Here is a 23,689-nt window from a genome sequence, read left to right as displayed (position 1 = left end):
AAAGTTTAGATAAAACACTGTGCCTGCCTACATAGTACTTTGGGTCTAGTAAAAGGGGCAGAGAAACATGTCTGGAGTCCTTTCCACCACTCTGAGCTTCTTGGATGCTGTTACCATACTGCCTAATTCTCTCACCCTCTTATCTGTCTGTCTCTTGGATTTAGTGTAGAGGAAATCTTTATAAGCAGGTTATTTTGCCTCATTTGCACATAGCCTAAAATTGAGCAACATTCTCTAGACAAAATGAGACTTGATTAATTTAATGTTTACGAATAGCAGATAGTATAGTGGATAGAGCATCAGGGCTGGAGGCAGGAAGACCTGAGCTCACATCTAGCCTTAGGCACTTAATCTCTATGTCAGTCCCATTTTTCTCATCTTTAAATAGGAATAATAATAGCACTTATCTCCCAAGGTAAGGTTGTGAAGATCAAATGAGAAAATAATCATAAATACTTAGCTCAGTGCCTGGCATATAGTAAGCGCTATATATTTAATCATTATTACTATCTTAAAAGTAATATATACAATAACTTAACTCTGAATGGTTGAATTAGTTTAAATAACTAGCAGCTTAATATTAACTACTGTGTGATTATTCTGACAAAGTAGTGAATATCCTTGTTTTAAAAATGTTTATCTTTAAAGCTCCTCATTAGATTCATTGCTTAAAATTATTCTTGACAAAGTATAAAACTCCCCCCTTTTGTTTTTGGTCCTTTGATTCAATTAAATAGATGAGAATGAATGTCAGACCAAGCCAGGAATCTGTGAAAATGGACGGTGCCTCAATACCAGAGGAAGCTATACATGCGAGTGCAATGATGGCTTTACAGCTAGCCCTGCTCAAGATGAGTGTCTTGGTAAGTGTCTGAGCAATGCTTTCATGAAAGTAGCTCTCTTTCAAGCGAGAGATCTGGGTTCCTTAGGCAAACATGGGCTGAAGTTAAACTGTAATAACCAGAGTTAAAAACCATTAATCTTTCGTGGATAATTCAGTGAGTTTAGCACCACCCTGCCATTGAATTCTTCCTTTACTAATTGTGTCGCATAATTTGACTGGAATTTCTTCCTAAGCTGCCTGTCTAGCCTTCCATGATCAGTATCAGTTTCTATGTGCTACTCTGCATCTTTCTGTTGTAGCTCGAAGATATGATAGTTATATTCCCTCTTTTTTAGGTACAAATAGAACTATAATCCCTCCCAGGCTGAATCTGATATCTGCCCCTTCCTGCTCTCTTACTGAATTTCTTGTATCATTTGTTTTCCCTCAGACGTCATCTTTTCTCTCTTGCTGCTGTTTCCAGCTTTTCACTCTCATTTCTTCTGGCCCAGGGTTAAGTATGCTTCCTTTTCATTTCTTTTGTTTGTTTGTTTTGTTTTTAATATCTGACTAAATTCCTGATATCCTGTGACTTTTATGAGAGCATCATCCCTAAAATAATCCCTCTCTTCCCCTCCAACTCCTCACCCCCACCCCAAAATATGATGTATCTTATAGACAACCGAGAAGGATACTGCTTCACTGAAGTTCTACAAAGCATGTGTCAGATTGGATCAAGTAACAGAAATCCAGTCACCAAATCTGAGTGTTGCTGTGATGGTGGGAGAGGCTGGGGCCCCCACTGTGAGATCTGCCCATTCCAGGGCACTGTAGCCTTTAAAAAACTTTGCCCTCATGGCCGAGGATTCATGACCAATGGAGCAGGTATTCAAATTTCTAAAGTATTTTTTATGAAATTTTTCTTTCTTATGTTTATTTTTAAAAGCAATCAGATAAGAAAATGGAAAATAAAGCATGTATGTTATATTATAAAATTAAATTTAAAAATAAATAAAAGTTACAAAAATAAATATAAAAAGTAGTTATAAAATTAAATAAGTTATAAAATAAAATAAAAAATAAAGCATGTATAAGTTATATCAGTTATAAATCTGAAACCAAGAAATTTTTCATTACAATTAATAACTTAGGTATTAGGGGATCACATGGTTAAAATAGCTGATGAGCATCTGCTTTTTTTTTTTTTTAACATATAAGTAGCTCTCAACTTTCAATATTCTTAATATTTGCTTGGAAATTACTTGTAACTAAAAATGTACTTTCTCATGGAAACAGTGTAAACATTTACTATTTGTATGATCCTAAGCAAATTGTTTAAACTCTTTAGGTCTCAAATTTCCTCAACTATAAAAAGAGAGAGTTAGTCTAGATGACCATAGCTATTTCTTCCATTTATAATTGTATCCTCTCACTCTTCCAGGACAATCTGTAATTTTCTTAAAGTATTTGTGCTTTGCTGTACATCAACAAGAAAAAAAAAGAGGAAGAAATGATAATAGTGCAGTACTAGTCATTTCTCAAAATATAAGAAAGATTTTTTTTAATTTAACTTAAAAAAAGATAGAAGTTGGTAGACCTAAGATATATGGACTGTTTCAAAGACTCTTACGAGAGAGATGCTTCTGATGTCTTATATCTCATTTCATCACAAACTTGATTTTCCTTTTTTCCCAACTCAATTATACCACTAGTGTTGTTATGATTATCAGCTGCCATTTGAGTCATAGCAAGTCTTAAAAATGGAATAAAAGCAGAAGGAAGGGTAGAATGTCTTAAGGAAATTGAGTAAGAGGTAGAATTGAGGAGAGGAGGCTAAACAGGAAATATGTGTCCATTCATGAGAGCTAGAATTAACAGATCAGATTGATGAGTGAGCAAAAAGTGGGTAAAGGTGAGAAAGTTAAGTGCAAAATCTCCCTAGGATAAAATGACAGAAAAGATATGTTTGGTCATATGATTTTTCTTACCCCCCACTAGGGTACACATTTTTCCTAGGATAGTTTAGTTGTGTGAGGTAACCAAGTAGAGTATGTAGGCTTACAACTAGGGACAAAGGGTTTTGACATATTTGTAAGTTGGATATTCACTGGGAATGTCTGTGTTTATATTCCAACCTATTGAGCTCAGAAAATCCCTTGGGGATCAAGTATAGTGGTGATGGGTATTCGGCCAGACTTTTGATATTTACTTTCTTTTTATCTTTTGTCATATACACAAGTTGTGGTCTTTTATACTTAGCAGGTTCTGGACACTCTAATCCCACTCAAGGTACTCACTTAGCTAAATGACCAGGTGAAACTCTCAAAAACTTTTCAAAATCACTTTGCTCAAAGGTGCTCAGCACCTTTCTTACAGACCTGCCTCATAAGATGGAGGGGATCTATATAAATTCCTGAGCAATATCCAAAGTGCTTCATCTTCCATTTCCCCCAATATTACATAGGTTGGATAATATTTTCACTTTTATTTTTAGTTCTAATTCTAAACAATTAAAAAGGATTTTTGTTTCACGTTTTCAATATACACATACATTCTGAATATGCTGGGGAAAATGATATTTGGGTTTTTTTTTTGCTTACAAATCTTACTTTAATGAAGTGATATTTAAGATCACAGGGGGACAAGTGAAATCGAATGGGATGTAATGGAAATAGTGAGGCAAATAGCTTTAATACCAATTATCAATTTATATTTCACTGTTTCACAATATAAATTTGCATTATCTAAAAGTACATCTCGTTACCTATTAACTTGAGAATTATTATTGTATAAGAAATCATTTGCTTTCTTTTCAGTTAGTTGTTCATTGTTAAAGATTAAATTTATATTTTCAGCATTGCTTTTTAGACATAGAATGTAGTTTCTTTAGCAAAAAATCCCAGTATTTTGCAAAGTAAACATTAACATTGTCCTATTTGTGTTTTCTTCCTTGATTTCATCAAATTTCATTGAATCATAGATATTGATGAATGCAAGGTTATTCATGATGTTTGCCGGAATGGAGAATGTGTTAATGAGAGAGGATCCTACCATTGCAATTGTAATACTGGCTATACTCCAGATATCACTGGCACCACCTGTGTAGGTAAGTGATTTTGTTACTGAGAACTTGCACATCTATTCAAGTGAAGAAAAAGACTAGCAAACTGGAAAAAAAAAAAAAAAACAGCTCCTCTCTTTAAGGTAGCCTGTGTTATTCCATTGCAAATAAGGCCTATAAATGGGAGAGAAAGAAAAAAAGTATTTAGTGTAAACTCTTAGTAGATAATTGGGTCTGGAGTCAAAAAGACCTGAATTCAAATTTTGCTTCAGACATTTATGAGCTTTGTGATGCTGACAAGTCATTTAACTTCTCTTTGCCTCAGTTTACTTGTCTGTAAATAAGGGAAATAACAGCCCCTCCTTCCCAGGATTGTTGTGGGAATCAAATGGAATACTGTTTATGAAGCATTTAGCAAATAAAGTGCCTGGCACATAGTAGACCCTATATAAATGCTTTTCCCCTTCCCCTATTTTCTCTTTCTTTTCCTTCATAAAATATTCTATTTTTAGATTTGGTTGATATCTTATATCAAAAAGTCAAACTGTTTTTCTTTCACAATAGATCTAAATGAGTGTAACCAGGCTCCCAAACCCTGCAATTTCATATGCAAAAACACAGAAGGAAGTTACCAGTGTTCCTGTCCAAAGGGATACATCCTTCAGGAGGATGGGAGAAGCTGCAAAGGTAAAAATGGACTTTTTTTTTTGTTTCACTTACTTTTTCACCTGCCACCCTTGCTCCATTCCCAAAGACAGCAAAAGAGTTAATGTACTTCCTTATATTCAAATGGTCCTCCTCTGGGCTTTGTGCTGCACTGACACCTCCCCACTGCCCACTTCCTGTGATTGGGGGAGGGAGACTGGAAGCATAGAGGTCCCAGGGTGACAACAGCAGCCTCCATTGAAATTTGCTGCCATTGCTTCTGAAGGTCCTTGAAGTAGGGCAGGACAAGCGAGGCCCGTGCTCATGGTTTTAGTGGTTAGAGTCCTTTGGCCTCCCTATTTTGTCTCTTTGTCACATTTCATTCATTCAAAAAAGATTTTATTGCGTCCTTATCTTAGATAGCAAAATGCTAATCAGAGGGTTATGAGATTGTACTGGCAGATATTAAGTGTTTACAGATAATAAGTTGGAGTCAAGAAAGAATTTTGCCTAGCTAGTATATAATATTTGGTTTGGGGAGACAGAAGATTGAAAATTTCTCCAATGAAAAGCACATTATTAAGAAGCAGTAATGTAATGCTTATTAATGAAGGTCTCTTCTTTCCTTAACTTTTTTTTTGGTTGCTCAACTTTGTTTCATTTGAAGGGGAATTCTTAACAAGAGAAACTAGCTTTTCAAATGATGTCATTTGGTCAAATTAAAAACAGCTAACTGGAATGAACTACGATGATTGATTTCATGGAATTGGAGGTCTCTTTATCTTTTGACAAAATTTATTATTCAGTTGTCCTGGAAATTTGTCAAAATTCTTAAGACTTGTCTTGTTTCAGTTTATACTTAAAAAAAAAACTCTCACAGTATAATTTCTATATCTTCTAATTAAAGAAAGCAGAGTTTTCCACACATGCCAAGATTTGTCTTTGGCCTAGATTGAAACTGTGCATTACATTATTGCTGCTAGACCATGAAACTTAAAGGTTTTTTACATGCTAATCCATTGAATAAATTATGTCTGTAGAGTTTGGAAATTTGCAAATTAGAATGGTTCCCAATAATTCTCTCTTTATTCTTGCATTTGTATTGTAAACTGAAATCAAAAGCCTCTCTGACTGTCTTCTAGATCTTGATGAGTGTGCAACTAAACAACATAATTGTCAATTCCTTTGTGTTAACACCATTGGAGGCTTTACATGTAAATGTCCACCTGGGTTTACCCAACATCATACAGCCTGTATTGGTAAGTAGCATTGAAAAAAAGTTTGAGTAATTTAAAATTTTTCTTTTTACTATTCTTTCTTCTAAAGATCAGACTAATTAAAGCTAGAAAAACAGGTATGTTGATATGTTTGTTCAAAAATACTAGATTTGTTTCAACTTATAGGTGACTTTTAGTTTTTACTATATTTGAAACTCTACATTGAAGAATTTGGAAAAATCCACATTTTCATTCTTGTTTCTTTTAGATAACAATGAATGTACCTCTGAAGTCAATCTTTGTGGAGCTAAAGGTGTATGTCAGAACACTCCTGGAAGCTTCACTTGTGAATGTCAGAGGGGTTTTTCACTAGATCAGAGTGGAGCCAGCTGTGAAGGTAAGCAGAGACACAGACCACTTATGTAAGCAAAGAAGTTAAGATGGTCTACCTGGTAGTGGAAGAGATAGCACAGAGTCATCTGTCAGTTTTATAGCATTATCATTGTCAGTCGTCATTATTCTTTATCATTGGAAATTTAATGAAGCATCCTATAGCTGTCACCTTTATGGAGTGAAATTTCATGTGGAAAGTGAAAGCTCTTTTGCTGACTAAAACTAAAACTCCTTTATTGGAGGCTTATTCTATTTGAATTAGCTGTTCCTCAAAATACAGCACTCTTCCCTTTCCCATTAAAGGACAATTATCACAAGTTTCTTTCATTGGGAAATAGCACACATTCAGGAAAAAAATGAATACTCATAACCTCTGACTTGACCCAATCAGTTTTAAGTGGAGAGCCAGTCACTGGAGAGCCAGCCTTAAAATCAGGAAAATCTCTAACGCATGCTAGCCCTGACATCCTGGGCAAACCACTTACCTTCTTAACTCATGTGACATTTAAAGCTACAAAACACAGAACAAGTGTTGAGCTGTACTGGAAGAAGTTGTTTCTTTGCGGGGAATTCATATATTCATGAAATCACAAATGCAACCCTGTTATCCTCCCAAATTCTGGTGCTTATGTCCCTAAGTATGTGTGCATACAAAATCTATAGAGTTATACATGGAATCCTAGATTTAGATCTGGAAGGGACTATAGAGGTCAAATATAGAGAAGTTAAATGAATTGTCTAACATGACATAGGAACCTATATGATGGCTTGGCATGGTTAGGATTTATGGTATAGTCTCAGCATACCCCGATACAGAGCAAGCAAGAATTAACTGCTATGAGACCAGGTGTATTCTAGCATATAGCTGTTCTGAACTCAGTGAACAGTTGACCTTGTCCTGATTCCTATTCCTGAAAGAATATGCTCTTTGAGACACTGAACATTTGAACAAATTCTACTAATCACTGCTCTTTTTGGATAGTGATTTCTATTCTCCCAATGAAAAAGTACCCTGCCTTCTGTACTGAAAGCAAAAGGAACATACCGTGTTTACAATGACCCAAATGATCATAAGTTTAGAACTGGGAGATATCTTAAAGCCATCTAGTCTTTTAACTCTCATTTTATTTTTATAGCTGAGGTAACTGAGACCCAAAGAGGTTAAGTGAGGTCATATAGGTAGTATCATAGAAAGAATTAAAACCTAAGACCTTTAATTCCAGAACTAATTATCTGTTTTTAATAGATAATGCAATGAAAAATTAATTTTAAGAGTCTAAAATCTTTAAGCAGTGAGGAGCCTCGAAATTTTTGAATAAAAGATTGACAGGATGAAAAGTGTTTTAAAAATATTAATTTCAATGGAATATAGTCTGGATCGAAGGATATGAAAAGCAGAATGTCTAGTTGAAATTCTTTATCTTGAAATTTTGAAAGATTTATGATTTCTTCTAGATGTGGATGAGTGTGAGGGGAACCACCGATGCCAACATGGCTGCCAGAACATTATTGGAGGATACAGGTGTAGCTGCCCTCAGGGATATCTCCAGCACTACCAGTGGAACCAGTGTGTGGGCAAGTAGTTTTTCCTCTGTTAAAAAGATAAATTAAAGATGACTTTTGGGAGCTAAAAGACCCTTTTCTTTGTTGAATAGTCTTGAATTGGTCTCTGAAGTTATATATGATTTAAAGCTGTCTAACCTTTGGATAGAAATGAACATAACTATTGGGAGAAGAGCAAAACAAAAAAGTAGGGATTTTTTTGTTATTATTCTTCAAAAATGGACTTCAGGAACCTGTTCAGGAATCTTTAAACATCCCATTGAATCCTGATTTACTCTGTTAAGAATAGCCCTGAATTTATTTCAGATAATGAAATTTAAAAGATCCTTAGGTCTCATTTGAGTTCCATTTCATTGCTTTCTGTCTTTTTTTTAAAAGTCTATTTAGTGGTTCACCTTATGAACCTGTGCTGTTTCTTCAAATATGTCAGTCAATCACTGATTTCAGCAGTGATTCCTGGAGGCTAAAAATTATAGAGTTTAGGGTTGGAAGGAGTCTTAAAAATCATCTAGTCTGGCTTTCTCATTTTACAAATGAGGAAACTGAGGCCCAGAAAAGCTCAAGATGATACAGGTGATTCTTTCTGCTACGCCTCAAGGCCATCTCTAAAGTCTGAGCAGCTTTGAGGACTGAGTCCAAAAGCCATAGAAAGGTTTTTCAGGGATACTAAAAATCTTCCGGTAAGGGAAATCTATAAAAGCATTGTTTAAATTTGGTATTATATTACTTGTCATTTTCTGACTCAATAAAATAATGGGAAAAATGATTCCTTCTGAAGTAGATTATATATTATTGGCATTTTAGATCTTGATGGACCTTAGAGAGTATTTGGTCCCATCTCCTAAATGTATAAATCAAATAGCTGAAGCTTGAAGAAGAGTTAAATGAATTGTCCAAGGTTACAAAACTAATAGAGCTAATTAGTAGAACAGGTGCTTATGTCTGACTTGGTTTTAATGTCACCTGGTGGAGTAATGGAATGGCTGAGATAATCCTGTTGAAACTAATATTTTTTTAACAATTTTTTGCTTGGATTTTTATTTTTTATTAGTTTTTTTTTATAAAAATGCCTTGCTCATTATCATTAAGTATAGTTTGAATACTCTAGTTTTAATTACTGAATTTTTTGATCTTATAGTAGTACTGGCTTTGATGGCCATTTAGTCAGAGCTGATCCATTTTTCTTTATATAGATTCGAACTTTTTGATGTGGACATTCCTTATTCAACATCTGTTCTTTATCTGTACCTGAAAAGAAATTGTTTTTCCTCCTCCTTCCTATCCTCCCATCCAACTCTCAATTTAGTGGTCATCCAGGCTCTATTTGAAGATTCCAGTAAGGGGAAAATATAAGGCATATGTAACTACAACTTTTAAAAACTTGGTCAGTTGCTTTTATGAAATGGTATGTGTACAACATCCCTCCCCTAACATGGTAACCTGGTATTATAACCGTGGTGAAAAAGGAAAGTTCCCTGAGGGGACAATTAGTAATTGTCAAAAAAAAAAAAAAAAAAAAAGTTAATTTAGTATCTTCCAAGGAAGGCCTTTTCATTTTTGTACGGTTGTAGTTGTTTAAGGCTTTTCCTTTATATCAAGACAAAAGCAAACTTAACATCTTTCACACTAATTCTATTCTCTGGGGCCAAGAAAAACAAATTTGATCTTTCTCTTCCTCATAAAAGTCCTTCAGATACTTGAAAAAAGATAGATTATCTTGTCCTCATTAAGTCTTCTCTCATCCAGGCTGAATTCATTCAGAACATGGCATGGTTTCCAGTGCCTTCAGCTTTCTAGTCACAGTTTTTTTGCATATTTTCCAGCTTGCCTGTGCTTCTTTTAAATGTATAAACCAAAGTTAAATATAGTCCTCCAGGTATGGCTATAGAAGGCAGAGTTCATTGAGACAATGGACACCTTCCTTGTTTGAAGCCTGTAATTCTAAATTTTTGCCTAGTGTTGTGATGTTGGCCCATATAGGCTTTTAATACATTGCAACCCATGGATCTTTTCCATGTAAGCTGTTTTCTAACCCAACCTCCCCCAAGCCTTACTTGGTCATTGTTTGGGCCCGGATTATCTCAGAATGAATATAAATAGCAGATGTTCCTATTTTGGCCTGCAACCCTGATAGTCTTCCCCTCTCAGATTTTTTTTTTAACTAGGTAAAAGAGATCATTCTCTGTCTCATCTCTTACCTAAATCTTAATCACTGGTTAAGGCATTGCCTCAAACTGAGACTTGTTAAAGACCTTAGCTTAAAAAGGCTAAGATCTCCCACTGCATGCAGAGCCACCTCCAGTCATCCTGATCTATGTCTGGCTATTGGATCCAGATGGTTCTGGAAGGGAAAATGAAGCAGGTGACTTTGCACAGTCCTCTCTCACTTAAATTTTAATTCACTTGTTTGTCATAGCACCATCTTCCTGATGTCATTCTGAGTTGACAGTGGATTCAGATCTGCCAAATTATACCATCATTCACTGATATCCCTCCTTCTTGTTGACAAGTATGTCATAACTGTATCAAGTCCTCTGGTGAAATACTATGTTTAGGACATTTCCCTGACTGAACAGTCTAATCAACCTGTCAAATTTGAAATGATTTAGTTATTTACAAATCAGTTTTAATGACCTTGTGAAACATAATACAAATATTTTTATACCTGTTGAAGTGGTATCAAAAGGTATTAAGAGTAGTAATTTGAAGTAGATTTGAGAGAGCATAATCATAAAACAATATTGTATAAAATAGTGTAATAGAGGTTCATGATAGTTCCCTCGATCTAGAAATCAAATCAGACAAGTTACAAAGATTTGCTATTTTATTTTACATGAAAATAGTTTCATGGGTGTTAGGATTCTTACAAGGTGCTAAATAAATGGAATTGAGGAGACAGTGATTAAATCTAATTTAGCATTGATTTAATCCTACAACAAATAATGATTTCCTAGTGATATAATGATTGGTGTATACTCAAAATACAGCATATAAGCAAGAAGTTCTCAGGGCCAGACACACAAGCCCACTAGAACCAGAAGCCCAGTAGAAACTCTTGAAGCCTCAGCCAGGATTCAGTCAGGGAGATTCAGAAGCCAGGCTCAAGCTCTTGAAACCAAGACTACAGAAGGCCTCTAAGAAAGCTAACTGGGCCCAAAAAAGGAGACAAGACTTGGAAAGAGACAATAAAGGATTTGGACTTTAATACCTTGGCTGCATTTGGGGTGATTACAGTGAAGTGAAACGAAGGCTGCCTCCAGAAGTCCCCCGTTTAAGAAACCTGTTCCCAGAGAATACTATATTTTAGAGAAGAATATTACACATGGGCTCAAGTAATACAAGTAGGCAAGGTAGTCATATTGAATGAGTGATTTGTATTTCAGGTGCACAACTTTTAAACTCTCAGGAGCAGAGGCAGGATCTAGGGAGTAAGGAGAGGAATCAGGGAGGGGTTTAGGAAGTTAAAGGTAGGATTAAGGAGGAGCCAGGGTGGAATCCATCTAGCTGATCAGGTTCCAGACTCATCTAAAGATATGTCAGTCAAATCTCAAAAGTTTGTTGTGACTATTTTTAAAGATGCTAGCTAGACAGTCTCAGAGATTGGAGTTCTAAACAGTGGAAAACTGAATGGGCTGATTAAGACTTTTGATCTCACATGTTAGAGAGTTTTGGTCTCACATTGATCTATATATAAACAGAATGGTCTGGGAGAGCCAGCTTTTTTTTCCCCTACCCTTTTGTGCATATAATTATGATTGATATTAGCAAGATGGGCACCTTTTAGCATTTCCTGATGAGGGAAGAGAATAAGCTGATTTTAGAATTCCCATCCCTGTGGAACAAATTTGTAAAAATCTGAGACTCATAAGTTATCTCTTGAGTTTCTTTATTGCTCTATACGTATAGTCCTAAGTTTTAACAGTTTAGATTTGATTCAGAGTAAACAATGATACAACTTTTAATTAACTAAAACCTTGTATTATAGTAGAATCTGAGAGTTGAGAAGACCATTGATCCAAGATGTAAATATGTGATCCTTTGAATTTATAATAGGAAAAAAATACTCCTTCCTACTATCATACCTGACAAAGAGGAATACTTTAGCCTGTGCATGAGGCAGAATGACACAGTGTAGATTTAGAATCAGAAGGCTTGAATTCAGATCCAGGATTCATTCTAGTATACCACATTAAAGGTCAGTAGTTCAAATGTTATCAAACCCATTGTTCAAATAAGGAAAAGAGTCTTAGAGAGATTAGTTGGTTTGCCCAAGGCCAAAAAATTGAGGTTTCTAAAAGCCCAAATGAAAACCTATATTTCAGTCTTGTAGATTTGCCTTTGCATATTTGCAGTGTATTTTCCCTTAAAAATGAGCCAAAACCATTTTTGAATTAATTTTTTAATCAATAAAAATCTGCTTTTTTCTTTCCCATTTAACTCTACAATATCTCCATTGAATAAAAATAGAACATTTATTACAAATATATACAGTTAAAGCAAAATCCCCTATTAACCATGTCCAAAAAAAAAAGTATATCCCAATCTGTACTTTTTGTCCATTTTCTCTGTGGCACAAATTAAGTAGTGTCTCAGAACACTTATATTAAGAACTATCTTAATAGCACATTTGTTGCCTACTGAAGCTTTTCTGCCAATCCTGTAGATTTTAACTTGGAATGATTATTCTGAAAGAATGGGAAACCCAGAGTTTTCAGTTTTCACGTTGGCTTGAAAAAACTTGTTACCATTGGATTTAATAGTGGTAACCCCAGTCCTGTAGAATCTGCCTCTTTTATATGTTTTCCCTAGAGTAGAATACATGCACATACACTGAAGTTTGCCCTTAGTTTTTCCATGCCACACTGAACTCTGAAGACATTAAAGATGCTTTGGGCATGAGATACAGCTTGGCACACAGAGGCCTCTTCAAGGATGGTGCAGACATGCCAGAAAGCACTGACTCATCCCCAAAGCTTCTATCTGGCTTTTAGAGGAGGGCCTACAGAAGGTTTTGCAGATTTTTGAAAGAAATTACAGGTGCTGTACTTTCTTTAGGTGTATGTGGGCAGGCTTCTATCAGAGAGGCACATTTTGAAAAGGATTAGGGAAAAACAGCTTGGTTTTGTTGTGAAATGGCATTGGTTTAGTTGTGAAATTTTCTTTCATTGTAAAGAACTTGAACAATAAGTGAATTTTCCATAAGTAATATAAGCCAAGTACTACATGGCAAAGTTTTTCTCATCTCAGTTATATTTCTTAGTACCAAAACTTTCTCTTTTTTTATTTTAAATTTATTTTTATTTATTTAATTTTTAATTTTTATTTTTTTTATTTCCTTTTATTGAGTTAATATGTTCAGATGGAGAAGGACATTATATGTTTCTTAAATGAAATTTTTATTGTCAAAAATCAGCACCTTTGGAACTTAACTAAGGGAGGAAACTTTCTATACCTGCCCTCTTTGACATTCCCCCCAGATCAGTCCCCTGTCCCTTACTTAATAGATGAGTGTGGAAGTTGATGTGTCAACAGCAAGAAGCTCATACAGATTTTGCTCTTATGCCTTGTGTGGGTACCGAAAGTCATTGACATGTACCTATCAAATGGGCATGATATAAAAACAAGAAAAAATTAATGAACAGTCTGTTTTTTATAACTAGAGAAGTTCTTTCCTCTTGCTTAGCCAGACCAATAATATTCACTTTAATAATTGATGGAAACTTCCATTCAAAAAAGCATAATATCCATTCTTGGAATGGATGAAGTGAATCCAATCTTGAAATGAATGAGTAAGTGAGCATTTACTAAGTATGTAATATCTCCAAAGCTAACAGTGATAAGCACTGAGTATACAGATAGAAAATCGAGACATTTCTCATCGAATTCACATTCTTTTGAGAGATGACCCATATAAAGGATATTTCAACTGCAAGTTGAATGGAAAGACCCAGTGGTCGATAAAATCTAAATCAAATCACATAATAAAATAAATCTTTAGTGTCATTTCCATTGGTAAAATTGTACCGATGAATTCTTTTATGTGCTAAGGAACTTGGGGGTAAGAACCTTATTTTCTGGTTTTTCAATAGCTGTGGCTGCTGAGGAGTCAGAGGCTACAACACTGTAGGGACAAATATTATTGGTCTACAAGGATTGCCCTCTAAATGATGACTTTGGGGACTGGGATTGAAGCAGGGCCAGTGTACTGTCAGTACTAAAGGTTTTTTGCATGAAGCTTGAGAAATAAGTTTTTGGTGAGGTAATACTTCCCCTGTCCCCATCTAAAGTTTATCCATAAGGAAGTTTCTTATCTTTGGTGAACTATAGACCCTCAATTCAAATGTTTTCTTACAAAAAAATTTTTTAAACAAAATGAATGTAAAAAATTATAACCTATGTATTATTCATTTGAATTCACACTTTGCTACCCTCTCTCTTTCCTTTAGATGTTATGTGGTATTAGAAAAAATTAAGAAAATTGAAATTTTTTTAAAAAAGTTATTTTGCCAAATTGTTTAAAATGTGACTATACAGTCAGTAAAAACACAAAGTCTTTGATACTTTTCCTCTAGATGAAAATGAATGCCTCAGTGCACACATATGTGGAGGAGCCTCTTGCCATAATACCCTGGGAAGCTACAAGTGCATGTGTCCCACTGGATTCCAGTATGAACAGTTTAGTGGAGGATGCCAGGATGTCAATGAATGTGGTTCTGCTCAGGCCCCATGCAGCTACGGGTGCTCCAACACAGAAGGAGGCTACTTGTGTGGCTGCCCACCAGGCTACTTCAGGATCGGCCAAGGGTAAGCACTCACTTGTTCATCATTTAGTGACACTCCCATCTCTGTAACCACCAGTGATGTCAAGGGATGACTTTGCACTTTGCTTTCAACATACAGCTAGGGGGTAGAGTATTAGACATCTCAGATGCCTGTTTCCTTTCCCCACTTGGGTACTAGAAAGCCTTCTCAAATTTGTATGGACAACCACACTAAAGTAAAGCTGGGTCATTCTGCACATCTGCTGATTGTCTTCCACAGGGCTGCTATATATGTATATATATGTGTATGTATGTATTTAGTCCATGCCGGACTAAAGTGAAGAAGTAGAGAATCTTTTGAGATGGGACAAAAAATCCACCTAAGTCCCTGTTGTATAATGGTTAGAGTGGTAGTCTCTGAATCTTAAAGACCTGAATTCAAATCCTGCTTCAGATATTTAGTTTTGCAGTCCTGGGCAAATAATTTAATTTCTCTGTGCCTCAGTTTAATCTGTAAAGTGAAGGGATTGGATGCTGTCCTAAAGATTCCTTCCATCTCTAAATCTGTGATTTCAATATCCCATATAAAAATGTAATTAGATTTTGAATTTTGCTTGACATTTGCAGATTTGAGTTTGCATTAGAAATCATATAAATGAATGTTTTTAAATAATAGTTCCAGTGGATTAACCAAGAAATTATTCTCACTAATTTGCATTTTATTTTTATTTTCATATGGTCTGGAGGATGAGATAAAAATTTCTCCACAAGGCACTTTTCTCTACCAAAAAGATCCATTGGCTTAAAGCTGGAGAACCTGAGGCTTAAAGATTATAAAGACAAAGTCCTCCCCTGCACTTTAGCTGGCCTTGAGAAGGGAAAAAAGGATTCCAGAGTTCTTATTTTAAAATGGGAACACTCTGACATTTTTCTTTAAAACACCAGATTATTTTTACCCGGGTGGTCTTTGGTTTTTTGACACACTGTTATCAAGTGGGTTCATAGAATTGAAGGTGAAAGAATATTTTTTTTGTTTGATAAGCATCCCACAAAATGACAGCGCCTAGACAGATTCCCAGATGTTTGTGTCCAATCTTTAGAAACTTTCTATTTTGCATAAGTTTGATGCCAGAAACATTTTCCCAGTTGAAATTGAGGCTCTCTGACTTGGCCAGTGGCCACTGGTAGCCATACTTCTTGAAAGAGATGCTCCTGGGACATGAAAACACTGGAAATAGGGTCCTGGGAAAGGAAGCCAAGGTTGCCAAATCAGATTTTATTAAGTTTAACATGCAACTCTATTAAATGTGTCTGCACTCCTACATAGAGTGTGAAACTCTTACGTTATTATTGTCACATGGTTTATATAGAAGGATAAAGAAATGTTAGCTATGGAACAGCATGGAGTTTGTTGAAAAACTCACAAAGCCACAAATCTTTTTCCTGTCATTCCTCTTTGAACTCTAAGGTACCAAGAGAGGGAATGGATCATGGATAATCGACTACCTTCCTTTATTTCTCCTCTCTTTGGTGGCAAAACTGCAAGCCATCTATAATCTGTGCTTCCACTTATTCTTTTCCCACTGGACTGTAAAATCTAGTACATTTTGACTTCAATCCTCATCATTTAACTGAATCATTTAACAGAAACATCCAGTAGCCCAGTGAATAGAGCCCTGGATTTTTAGTGAGAAAGACCTGATTTCAGACACTTAACTAGCTGTCTGGGCAGATTACTTAGTCTCTGAATGCCTCAGTTCCCTCAACTGTAAAATAATAATTAATATAAATAATACAAATTGCTTGGTAACCTACCCAGGTCTTTCCTCTCTTTCATTTCAGTTCATTACACTAAGCATTTTTACATGCCAGACACATGTTAGATAATAGGATTCCAAAAAAAAAAATAAAATTGTCCCTACCATAATGGAGGTTATATTCTGTTGGAGGGAGACAACATATATTCATATACAAAAAAGCAAAAGTAAAGTATGCATAGAAAGTATTTGGGGCACAGGTATAATGTGCAGAGTAGTTCACAATAGAAGAGAGAACACAATGAAAAAAGTAGGGAAGAATGGGATAGAGGTATGGGAAAAATAGGTAGATAAGAGACTGAGGGAATGGAAGTTTGGGGAAGGAGCTTCAACCTTGGCAGTCTATAGCTCATTGTATATTGAATTATAGGACAGTAGTTTGACACAATCTTCCAAGTAGCAATGTTAGGGTTGCTTTGAATATCATTTCTCAAAATGGTGAAAAAGAAGTTGGTTGACTGGTAGAGTAAGCACAGAGGCAGGACAGATGTCCAGGGCCTGATTGGTTTAAGGTATTCATCCTTAACCCAATTGTACTGTACCTCAGATTCACTCCATTTTTGAGAAGCAGAACTCAGAAGGTTCTTTTTTCTCCTGACTATTGTCTAGTATAAATTAAGAGGTCAGTAAACCATTTATCTAGCACCTGAGTTCAGAGATAAGTGGAGCCTGGGACTCACCTAGTTATTGAGAGATGAAGCATGTTTAAGGCATCTTTTGCCACATCTGAGAAAACTAAAACAGAGATCAAATAGGTTGTCATGTCCAGTCTTTTTCAGTTGTGTCCAGCCCTTTGTGACTCCATTTAATTTTTCTTGGAAAAGATACTGAAGTGGTTTTCCATTTCCTCCTCTAGCTTATTTTACAGATGAGGAAACTAAGGCAATCAGGGTCAACTGACTTGGCCAGGGCCACACAGCTAGTAAGCATATGTACCTAGATTTGCATCTTCCTAATTCAGCCCTCTATGTACTCTGCCACCTAGTTGCCAAATAAGGAAAAGAATCAAAGCTAGAAAGTATTCCTAAGAAAGAGAGATAGTGAATTTAGATATTTTTTCCTCTTTTTCTAGTACTTTCTCTTCACATGATCCCTAGAGAAATTTCCAGGAATGTCTGATTTCCAGATAATCAAAAAATTCTAATGCAATGGGTGGAAGTTCTGCATTTAGAATTGAAGTACTTGACTTTGACTCTCAGCTCTGATATTATTGCTTGTATATTACATATTCTTCATGTATTTAAATATTGTGTTAACTTTTCTGGATCTCACTTTCCATTTTGTAAATTAATTAAGGAGGTTAGATTAAATGACCTTTAAGGTACTTTGTAGTTCTCAGTCTATAATCCTAAGATCTTGCCCAGTAGATGAATCCCTTGTGTAGAATCCCAAGGTGTTCATTCAGCCCTTACCTCTAATGTTGGGGAAACTCACTACATCAAAACAGTCTATACTTTTGTATTAAAAAGAAGAGAAGACTGGTTCCTTGCAATCTTGAAAAACCTTACTAATCTATAATATTTCATGCATTTATTTCCTTCTTTTCCCCAACATATTTTTTAATACTAACTACTAATTGATTGCAATATTAAGTTTAGAAAATAATTCCATAGAGAGATAAATGGAACAGGACAATAGAGAAGAAATGACAAAAGCTTCAGGAAGATAAGGAATTTCCCCAAGACCATGGCTCAAGCAAAATTACCTCTAAATGATAGGTCTTGGGGCAAGAAGATAATCTGAGTGTGTGAAATCTGGGATTGACTCTTATTAATCCAGCAACTCAAGTTTAGTTATCTCGTGGTTCTTGTGAAGAATTTATTTGTCTCACATCATTCTCCAGGCATTGTGTTTCTGGAATGGGCATGGGCAGAGGTCCTGAGTCTCCTGTCAGTGGAGAAGTGGATGACAATTCCCTCTCACCAGAAGCTTGCTATGAATGTAAAATTAATGGCTACCCAAAACGAGGCAGAAGACGAAGGAGTGTTAATGAAACAGATGCCCTTGATGCAGAAGTAAGTAATAAAAGAACTTCTTTCCTGTCTGATCTCTCCTATTGGGGAAAAGCCTCTGGAACTTGGGATTCCCGCACAGAGATGCTCTAAAGTGTGAAAGAATGACCAAAGGAAAACCCATCCCCTTAATTAGACATTCAACATTCCCTAGGATCTAGACTGCATTTTACAAGTGTCTGTGGGACTTTCTGAAGTTCCTTGCTGCTATTAGGGAGTGGTCATCTGAAGATTTTCACATACTTGCTCATTTCCTCTGTCTCGCCAAACAAGAACGTTAAACACCCACCTAAAGTCTGCCCAAAGGCAAGGTCTGAGAGCCAGGACAGCAGGTGGGCAGAGCAGTGAAGTGACATCGTATGCCTCAGAGGACGCCAAGTCCCAGAAGCAGGAGGTCACTCTGCTGAAAAGAACCATGTGGAGTGTGTGGGGAAAGTTGGACAGAGGGCAAGAATAACACTGAGCTCTAGCAGCCTGGTTTCCTACGCCTTACAACTGCTGCCGCCTTATAGTTCACTCTCAGACACATAGACATATGGCCTTGGGGCCACATAATCCAGTACATATGTTCACCCCATAGAACAGATAGCTGAGCAAAAATTTTGGTTGGAAGTACTGACTATGGAAGTCTCATTATTATGTGTGCACATATTTGGGATGTATGGTTTTGAAAATGTGAATAAAATTTAAAAGAGTGGGTTTACCCTAAGGTATCTATCCAGCTGCCCAATGTCAATAATCAGAGGATGAGGTGGCCCTCTAAGATTAAAAACAAAATAATTACTAAATGGGCCTAATGAGGCCCAACTATAGGTGATTTCACATTGGTTTATCTTTTGGTCAGTTTATGATCTTAATATTAAAAGTTTTTACCTCTGCTGTGTGTCTGCATGGAAGGAATAGAAACTGTGCTACATTTAACAATCAAAGGAACTGCAGTCTCCCCAGCTCTATTTCTTGTCTGACTTGGCTCAACTCACCTGGTCTCTATAAACCTCTTTCTTCATTTGTAAAACAAAGGGATCCATTGGTCTTGGTCTTTCATTATTCTAGGTAAAGTTTTGATGTTTTCTGACCATGTATTTTCAGCATGGCATAGTGAGTCTAGTAGTGACTTTGGAATCAGGAAGGACTTGGGTTCAAACCCTTCCTCTGACATTGACTGAGCAAGTCACTGAATCTCTCCTTGACTTAGTTTTCTCATTGGCAAAATAAAGAGATTAGACTAAATGGTGTCAAAGGTCTTCTCCAGATCTAATTTTGTGACGTTATGATGAATATTATGCACCCAAAGTTATGTCGTCGTGATGTTAAAGATCTCCTTGTCATATGAGAAAATTAAAAAAGTATAATGTTTATTTTTTTAATAGACTCAGACAAAACTAATTTAATATATCCTTGTTCTACAGGATCAGCCTGAGATGGAAGCCCCAGTAAGTCTGGCAAGTTGGGATGTTGAGAAGACAGCTGTTTTTACTTTTAATGTTTCCTTGATCAGTAACAAAGTTCGGATTCTGGAACTCCTTCCAGCCCTTACAACTCTAACAAATCACAATCGATATTTAATTGAATCTGGGAATGAAGATGGCCTCTTTAAAATCAATCAGAAGGAAGGGATAAGCTATCTTCACTTCTCCAAGAAGAAGCCAGTGGCTGGAACCTATTCATTACAAATCAGCAGTATTCCTCTTTATAAAAAGAAGGAACTTAACCAGCTAGAAGACAAACATGACAAAGACTACCTCAGTGGTGAACTGGGTGATAACCTGAAAATGAAAATTCAGATTTTGCTTCATTAACTCACCAGCCAAAGACCAAATAATGAAAAAAAAAAACAAAGATAGATAGGTAGAACTGAATATTTCTCCCACTCAGATTCTCCATATCATAGGTACAATTTTTCACGCCATTTGTATGCGTGGGCACTATTGTATTATTACATAAGCAAGGTACAGGATGAATACCCTAGCTCAAAACAACCACTTTCTCAGGCTTCTCATGAGTGTAGCTGAGCTGCCTTGGCATGATGTATAATGATATGTTGAATCTTGAAAACCGGGACTTATTTTCATTGGAAGTTGGCCATTGATGCTGAGACATGTCATCCTTTCAGCAGAGGTACAAGAATGTGCTTTCAATTGATGGACAGTTCGATTTAAATTTTTTTTCAATTTTGCTTTTCCAACTACAACATACTAGGTCAGCCATTTATAATATCTATTTGGTGCTAGTAAATTTTCAAACTAGATTTATAAATGCACTGTAATATTTACACAACTTAGAAGCCAAATTGCAATTATTCAGTTTAAATTTTTCATTAATTTCAGTCAACCAAAGTTAGCTCAGTAGCTTATCTCAGTTATGACTATAATACAGTACATGTAAATTAAGTGTGTGTATACTGTAATCGTGCTATTTTTATCATTGAAGCGTTTGTAAACTAGAGTAATAATACCCTTAATGTGAGGGTTTATAATGGTGCTTATTAAGACCAACTACTTGTTAAATATACACCAACCTAATGATGAAATGTCTGTGACTTACCCAAAAATGCACTGAGGTCAGGAAGGGCCAGTAAACATTCTTAGCCATCATATGACCCTCAGTGCCCACCATACATCTTAATATTGTGTAACATGTGCCAAGAGTACCCATAATCATCCTTATCAACAAGGGCTCAATGTCATGAATGTCACAATAAAACAGTCTCTTTTTTTAGTTTATCCTATGGCTTGGTTTTCTTGCTCAAAGTCCTGGAGTGAAATGTTTAGACTTCAGGTCCTGTGGTTACTGGGGCCATACCAAAGATTAAATTGAGCAAGATTTTCCCAGTTCAAGTCACTCTGCGCCTGTGAATCACAGCTTCTAAAGATGCCTAACATATAACACCTGGAAGACTATAGTCTGGCATACATAGAGCCAGTCTGCTGTTTTGTTCACTGTATTTGATAAAGAGTAGAGGGAAAAAAAAACTGACATCCACCATTCCACATAGTGATTAAATTATTTCATTTAATGAGTCGCTCCACCAGAAATTCAGATTATGGCTTCCCCTCTGAAACGTGACCTAATTAATCTTGTGACTTGGGAACTTCAATAATTCCAAATACTGTTAAATATAAAGTTCAGTCATATTCTGAGAACATGTGTGTTTCATTATCCAAGTTTTATCTGCTAACCCTGCCCTGGCCCCCAACTGTTGGCAAGCTTTAGGTGTTCCATTTTCCCCCTAAACATCCATTGTTAGTTGATTCCTTTCTAATTAGAAAGGATAATTGAGTATCGAATCCTAGAGAAAGCAATAGCTTTTCTTTTCTGGAATGTATAATGTGAAAATGCCAGTATTTTGATTTTTGAGTGCAATAATATATTTTTAGCATGATAGTAGTCAACTGATATGAAACAGTTAAAGAAAAAAAAAAAACTGTGGCAGTGAAAAAAAAGCCAAGAAAATTTGAAAGCTGCTTTTTGCTTGGTCTAGGGAAGAGAAGATTGAGGGTGACTTAGTTCATCTTCAGATTTTTAGAGGGTTGTCATGTGGAAAGGAATTTTTTTTGCCAGACTCAAAGGACAGAACTTGGAAGTTGAAGGGTAGCTTACTTTCAGGAAGGGCTTTCTCAAGTTTTATAAATTCAAAGGTAAAAAAGAATTTAAAAAGTTTTCTAGTCAGAACTATCCACACTGCCTACCCTTTGGAGTAGTTGAATTTCCTGTATTGGAAAGTGTTCAAGCTCAGGCCAGGTGACCATCTATCAGGGATAGTGTAGGAAGAATGTTTTGCTTTAGGAGGAAGATTGGAAGGGACAACCTCTAAGGTTTCTTCCAAATCTGCAAGTCTATGATCCTACAATAGGAATGCATGTATTGTAGTTGTTAGAAGGAAACATGCATAGCATCGCAGCACAACAGTTTATGGAAGAGAAATATTTTTTGATAATTCAATCAGTGCAGTATTATCTTCAATAATGGGTTTTCTGCATAACAAACATAACAGTATGAAATGAAGTTGGCACATAATGGATCACTTTGATATTTTTAATAGACTAAATCTGGATTTTATTTATTCCAGGGCCAAAAATTTTTAACAGGATATTTTCCAGAATTTCTAATGCTTAACACTTTCCTGGTCCTATCATTGTAAATATTCCTATTGCAACAAGTACTCAGAACTCTTTTAACCCTGGGGTTTAAACCCCTATCTTTCCTTTGATTTCATCTGACCTTTCCACATTGATTTGACTAGTTATAGAGTTTGGTTTGTATCAGTCTTTCAGAAGCTTGAAAACAATTGGGAAAGGGGGCAGGGGAGGATGGCACAGCAGGGAAATTTTGTCTTTCTGCCCTGGCCTGTTTCATTGGCCAATACTTACTTTGTAAGTGGAGCTGAAATGAACCCAGCTGGCTTTGTGAAACATTTTGACATGTATAAACAACTACATTTCAGTCCAGCAAATAGCACTTTACTAAGCCAAAGCAGCCTTGGGCACTGCCATTACAAAGATCATTAACAACTTTTAGAAATCACATCTGTTTTGTTAACTGGTGAAGATGAGCCAAGCTAGGTAGGAGACAGATTCATTTAGCATTTGCTATAACTTTACATGAGGTTAGTTAACTAGGGTCTGTCAGGGATTTCAGAATCACAGTAGAACATTATAAATGTGAGTCAGATTTGTCATTCGATTCACTTCAGCAAGCATGATACCTTTAAATGGCTTGAAATTTAATTTGAAGTCATTTTTTTTCATTTTTGGTTTTACTTGTAGGTCTTAAGCATACTTTTTAAAAAGTTTAGTTTCTTAATTGTTCTTGAACTTGAATTGATATTTGGGGATGTTATTTTTAAATGTTTAGCAGATGTACTGCTGTTTGGTGGATTATGCACCTATGTATAACTGAAGACAGTGTTGTTACATCTTGCAGTTTAAAATAATGTATTTGTAATAAGGGTCATCAAATAAACCAGTTACCTTCATTTGGCTTGGTACTTTGGACTTGCTAAGCCCCATATGTGACAAAATAAAGGTTCCCCAGTGTTCTCCTGGGTTTAGAGCCAGGAGCCAGCTGTGATTTTTTTTTTTTTGCTTTGCAGATTTCAGTGTGTATAAGGTGACTTGGCTTATTTTACAAGATTGGATCACAAATAAAATTTTTGGCCTATTCACACATGTCTATAGAAGCCTGAGTGCCTTACGACAATGTCGTGTAAACTTGACAACTGACATGTATTTGGCAGAGATGGCCATTTCTATAAATTCTGTCTTTCCAACTTACTTTTAATGAATTCAGAATGTTTCTTTCTACAAACAAGGACACTGACCTCATACAAGGGCAAAGGCTTTTATGGATTCTTGGTCTGAAATGAATTCTGATTTGTAAAAACCAGTGTCATTTTCA

At 35.9% G+C, this 23,689-nt stretch overlaps 1 protein-coding gene across 1 annotated transcript in view; it reads left to right on the top strand.

Annotated features, from left to right (window-relative positions):
* FBN1 (fibrillin 1) overlaps positions 1 to 23,456 on the top strand; it is a 274,426-nt gene extending 250,970 nt beyond the window's left edge. Inside the window, exons 56-65 of the mRNA XM_051980617.1 lie at positions 738 to 863; positions 1,502 to 1,708; positions 3,804 to 3,929; positions 4,449 to 4,571; positions 5,672 to 5,788; positions 6,015 to 6,143; positions 7,595 to 7,714; positions 14,275 to 14,506; positions 18,124 to 18,295; positions 19,702 to 23,456. Of these exons, the coding sequence (XP_051836577.1) occupies positions 738 to 863; positions 1,502 to 1,708; positions 3,804 to 3,929; positions 4,449 to 4,571; positions 5,672 to 5,788; positions 6,015 to 6,143; positions 7,595 to 7,714; positions 14,275 to 14,506; positions 18,124 to 18,295; positions 19,702 to 20,091 (1,742 nt within the window). The 3' untranslated portion in view covers positions 20,092 to 23,456. The remainder of the gene's footprint in view (positions 1 to 737; positions 864 to 1,501; positions 1,709 to 3,803; positions 3,930 to 4,448; positions 4,572 to 5,671; positions 5,789 to 6,014; positions 6,144 to 7,594; positions 7,715 to 14,274; positions 14,507 to 18,123; positions 18,296 to 19,701) is intronic.
* Positions 23,457 to 23,689: the final 233 nt, after the last annotated feature.

Source organism: Antechinus flavipes, chromosome 2 (assembly GCF_016432865.1).
Source record: "Antechinus flavipes isolate AdamAnt ecotype Samford, QLD, Australia chromosome 2, AdamAnt_v2, whole genome shotgun sequence".
NCBI lineage: Eukaryota > Metazoa > Chordata > Mammalia > Dasyuromorphia > Dasyuridae > Antechinus > Antechinus flavipes.
The sequence above is the reverse complement of the archived record's forward strand: the minus strand, read 5'-3'. Positions and strand labels throughout refer to the sequence as shown.